The following is a 4,905-nucleotide window of genomic DNA, read 5'->3' as shown; positions in this document are numbered from 1 at the left end:
CCTCCTTCAAACCAAACGCTGCTGCGCGCATGCGCAGCGGCATGCCCAACGGCATTCACACAGCCAAGGTGCATACCTGCCGGATCTGTGCAGATACCATGTCTAAGACCCCGTTGAGGCTCAGCACAAAGGAGGCAAAGCGGCCGCCCACGTAAGGGCCCTCGGACCCCTTATCGTAACCCCACAGCGCAGCGTGCATCTGGAAGGTGCCAGCGGCGGCCGTGCCTGGCCCGCTCAGGTTGGCAGCAGCGGTCCACCTGTGCAGCAGCAGCGGGGTGGCGGCAGCCACCAATTATTGGCCACCCGGCACAGCCCTGCATGCCAGCCTGGCACCGTGGGCGGCGACAGGGAGGGACAGCTGCCAGCGGCAGGCCGGCGCTGGGGGGTACGGCCTGCGGGGCACGTGCACAGGCAGCAGGTGCAGGGGCAGGCAGCGCGATCCCACCTCTCTTGGCATGCCCAGCTGGGCGTGGTGCTCCGACAGCGGCTGCGGCAGCTGCACCTTGAGCGCGCAGCTGCCCGCGGAGACGGGGCGCCCCTGGTTGTTGGCGCAGCCGCCGGGCGCGCCGCAGTGCACCCACACCGTGCAGTTGCGTGCCGCCGGGTCCTACGCTTTCCAATTGAAGGATCAGCATCTATGCCTCCGCCAGGACCAGGGCAAGTGATCACTCCCAGCTCTGAGGGGGGGGCCGCCCTGCGGCGGAGCATGCGGTTTGGAAGTCTTCCGCTCGCCTGGCATGCCTTGCAGCACTCCCCCGAATCCCTGGCCTGCACCTGCTGCAGCAGCCTGCCGCCGAGGTTGAGGCTGGCCTGGGCGTTGCAGGCCGCGGGCGGCGCTGCAAAGCGCACGTGGCGCGGTGGCGGCGCGCGGGGCGGGGCGGATTGATCTCAAGGCACGGCCGCCTCAGCGTGTGCAGCAGGGGCCGGCCATGGTGCCTGCGCCGCACCAACCGCTCACCCTGCTCGCCCAGAAGCCTGCGCCCAGCGCTGCGACTGCCTGCTGCCGTGCCCAGCTTGGCTTCAGCCAGCGGCAGGGCCGCCCACACCAAGCAGAGCGCCAATGTGTGCAGCAGACCCGCCATGCTCGTCCTCACGTCTGTCATGGTTTCAAAGCTCAAAAGGTTACAAGAACCACGTTACAAGAACAAACGCAAGCCTGCAGGCAGAGACCTTGTATGGCAACCTTGTACGGCACCCCACCCGCCACCTCGCTGGCGAGCATTGCACCGCCACACCAGAGCTGCCGCCATTTCGTCTGCCGACCGAGCTACTAGCTCTACAGCTGCCTGTGCATGCGCTGGAACTCGGCCTCTGTCAGCTCAAACGCCCTGCAGCCATCAGTGGCACGGCACAACAGACGCACTCCAGAGCCAGGTGGGAAGCGGTGGCTGCTACCACTTGCCAGAGCATGGCACGAAATGTCGGCGGCATAGCCAACACAGAACGGCAGGGGAGGCTGGATTGGTGGCCAGGGGCATGGGACTCCTCCACCGCACCAGTGCAGCAGCGTCTGGCGGATGACGGGTGACACACTCGCGTCATCCCACCGCTTGTTGCTCCTGCGGTGGCAGGCAGCGCACGCGTCGGCAGCAGGCATGGACAGAGGACGAAGCCGCCCCACGCAGAGAGCCAGCAGCAGGCCAGGCACAGGCACAGGCCGCAGCAGGTGCCGAGCCGCTGCGGCCAGCGGAGCACAGCTCGAGCACAGCTCTTCTGCTGGCAGCAACTGCCCTTCCGGGCCCAGCCTGGTGCTGTGTGCCTGTTCACCTGACGATCTTGTTGACAAGCGCCCTAACCCAGCGCCCCTTGTCCCCCACCACCCCCCGCCACCGGCGGATCTGCCGGGCATCGTCTGCGGTGCGGCGGCCTGCGCGTGTGTGTGCGTGTGGTGGGATGCGGTTCAGTCGGAGTTCATGGTGGCGGGCAGGCAGGCAGGCAGGCAGGCTGGAAGGTCGTGAGGCAGCAGGGCATAGCGAGCGGCAGGGCAGCTTCCTCGCATGCGCCAGCTCTGCCAGCAGTACCAACTAGGTGGCACCATACCGACGGCAGTATCAACCCACCCACCCGTGTAGAATCGACAGTACCACTGCAAAGCAAACACAAAGAGAGAGCATCGGGGGTGGCGTCAGCAAGCACAGCAAGCATGCACACCAGGCGCCGGCGTGCCGGCAGGCGGCCAGCACAGCACGCTGTGCAACTGTGCGCGCCTGCTCAAGCACTGGGCAGCTAACGCGCCGCTGGGACCTGCCTGGAACCAGCCCCGCGGATCCTGAGGGTCGATCCACCCCTTCTCCTCCCAAAACTTCTGGTCCTGCCCAGCCTTGACCTGCGCCACAGGGCGTTGGCAGGCCGGCGGGGTGAGGGCTGGGGTGCGCTGGGCAGGGCGGCGCTGGCAGGCACCTGCTGAGGCACGCAGGCGAGCGGTTACCCTGGGCAGGCAGGCAGGGGCAGGGCCTGCGGCAGGCAAAGGGGCATCATGCGAGGACATGCAGGCAGGCAAGGGCACGGCGAGGAGGCATGGGCGGGCGGCGACAGCCTCACCCCATACTTGTTGGTTCCTACTGTGTACACCCGCCCACGGTAGGCCTTCCTGGGCAGGCCCTGCAACACCAGCAGCGCTGGGCGCCAGCCAGCCGCCTTCAACCCTCAAGCGCTGCTGCATGCGGCGGCATGCGCCATGCGCCACACCACACCACGCCATGCCATGCCACACTGTCACCCACCTCAAACCAGTCTGCAGGGAACTCGCTGTGATCCACCGCCACCTCCTTCCCCAGGATGCCCGGCTTGCCGCCGCGTGGGTTGAAGTAGATGCTGCAGGGCAGGCGGGGCGGCAGCTGCGGGGCAATTCAAGGGGCGGCGAACGGCCAGGCAGCCTGCTCCCCTCTTCAGCTCTGCAATGCCCTCCGCACCCCGCATCCAGCCGCCCATCCCTGCACTAAACATCAGTCCCTGCCGACGCCGCCTGCCTGCCTGCCTGCCCGCCAACAAACCAGCGCCCGCTGCTGCCGCCCTCCTGCCCTCCGCTGTGCCGCCAGCCCTTTCTGAGTCACAGCCAGCCACCCACGCTGTCCAGCCCAGGACCCGGCCCCACGGCCTCGCCCGCTGCCAGCCTCACCCGCCAAAGCTGCCTGCCTGGATGACTTGCTTGGGGGTGAGGTTGGGGCGGAATTCTGGGTGGCCTGCAAACGCCAGGCGCCCCTGCCGGTCCCGCCGCCCCTCTGACGCATCGTAGGTGGGGTGGACCGGCGATGTGCAGGCTGCGGGCGGGGCGTAGGCTGCGCGCAGCGGCTCCGCCTGCTGCAGCGGGATGGGCGGGGCAAGCATGGGCAGGCAAGCATGCCTGGCGCCGGCGGCAGCGGCAGGCGTCGGGCACGGGCGCAGAGGCGGCGCAGCAGGCCCCCGAAGGTGCATGTGCGGCCACCCTGCTTAAACCCTCTCAACAGCGGGTGCAGCGCAGCCGGGCCGGGGCGCACCGAGGCCTCCGCTCCTGCTGCATCCGCTGTGGGTGCTGCCGCCGCCGCCGCCGCCGCCTCTAGCTGCGCCCAGGAGGGCTCTGCATAGTCCACCTGGCGCCGCGGCCGCCCGCTTCGCCTGCGGGGAGGCAGCACAGGCCCAGCATGTTCACGCTGCTGCCTGCGTCACTCTGGCTTGGCCCTGCTTGACAATGTGCCAGCCGGCAACGGCCCGAGGCGCTTGCTTGCCTGGGCTCCTCCACCGCACCGCTGCCCGCCGCCTCCCTCCTGGTCTTCTTCTTGAGGTGCTGCCTGTAGAGAGACGTCAAGCATGAGCCTCGTCGGTAAGTGCAGTGTGGTTCAGGTGAGGGGCGGCGGGGCAAAAGCGCGGCCGGCAGCGCCGGTGGGGCAGCGCAGGCAGCGGCGGCGTGCCTCTCCCGCTTCGGCGCCTCCAGCATCGCGTCGGTGTCCGTTATGCCATGGGTCTGCTCCAGGCGGCGCTTGATTGATGCGTTCCTGCCATTCGGGGGGTTCGGCATGTGGGCGGTGGGGCAATGGGCGGCCTCAGATGTGGTGTGAAATTGTGGTATGCAATGCCAGTGAGAGTGGGAAGGCCAGGTACCAATCCTACTGGACGGGGTGTGGTGGAGCAAGGCACAGCATGGCTCAGCGCGCGACACATGCCGTCAGGCGGGGCACGGGCGAACAAATCTCATTTGTTCTCATCCATGTCACACATCCTCTGCCGCTGCATCCATCTACCTCGTTTGCACGGGCATAGTGAAAGCGCTTTGGGGCGGGCCTCCCCCCCGGGCCATGACGAAGCGAGTCATCGCGCCCCTATTGCTCTCTGTGCTTCTGGGCAGGTGAGGGCCGCACAACAAGATCGCCCCCGCCTGGCGCTGAAGGGCTTCGGTTTTCGGGTTGGGTGCGCCGGCTGCGCTGCATCGATGCGGCCCTGCATCCCGCCACCCGCCGCCGCCGTAGATGTTCATAGCACGCACCAGGAAGAGCGCCGCACACATTGATTGCAGCGCCTAAGTGATATGCCTCTGCAGCATACCAGGTAGCAAGGGGGTTGCCGATTTCGCGCTCGACACCGACGATGCCCCACCAGGTAGGTTGGCATCTGCAGCCACAGCAGGCGCCAGCAGCCTCCCACATCGCCTCCACCTGCCCCACCCCCCCTGCTCCATCTGGTCACCATGACTAGCTAGCTTGCCTCTCTCGCTGTCTACTCGCAGGGTTCCGCACGAGGGCGCTGATGGACACAGGGTTCGCGTCCAACTGCTCCAGTGAGTGCCAACGTCGAGCAGCATGGCACCTGGGCACCGGCGGCGGCTGCTGGTGATGCTCCACTCATCCCTCCATGCAACGCCATTAGCACTGATTTTCCACATGCCGTGCGTCCCATGCGTGCAGCGCCGCCGCCTCCACCCCCGGCCCCGCC

At 67.6% G+C, this 4,905-nt stretch overlaps 1 protein-coding gene across 1 annotated transcript; it reads right to left on the bottom strand.

Moving 5' to 3' along the window:
- Positions 1 to 1,276: 1,276 nt before the first annotated feature.
- On the bottom strand, positions 1,277 to 3,788 carry CHLNCDRAFT_134543 (hypothetical protein; the record flags this gene model as incomplete). The annotated part of the gene is made up of 9 exons (XM_005847280.1): positions 1,277 to 1,328; positions 1,497 to 1,559; positions 1,768 to 1,867; positions 2,245 to 2,326; positions 2,542 to 2,601; positions 2,724 to 2,814; positions 3,119 to 3,300; positions 3,477 to 3,594; positions 3,724 to 3,788. The coding sequence occupies 9 exons, from the start codon at positions 3,786 to 3,788 to the stop codon at positions 1,277 to 1,279; spliced, it is 813 nt and encodes a 270-aa protein (XP_005847342.1).
- Positions 3,789 to 4,905: the final 1,117 nt, after the last annotated feature.

This window comes from Chlorella variabilis, assembly GCF_000147415.1.
Source record: "Chlorella variabilis unplaced genomic scaffold CHLNCscaffold_11, whole genome shotgun sequence".
Lineage (NCBI taxonomy): Eukaryota > Viridiplantae > Chlorophyta > Trebouxiophyceae > Chlorellales > Chlorellaceae > Chlorella > Chlorella variabilis.
Note: the sequence above shows the minus strand (reverse complement) of the source record. Positions and strands in the feature narration are given on the sequence as shown.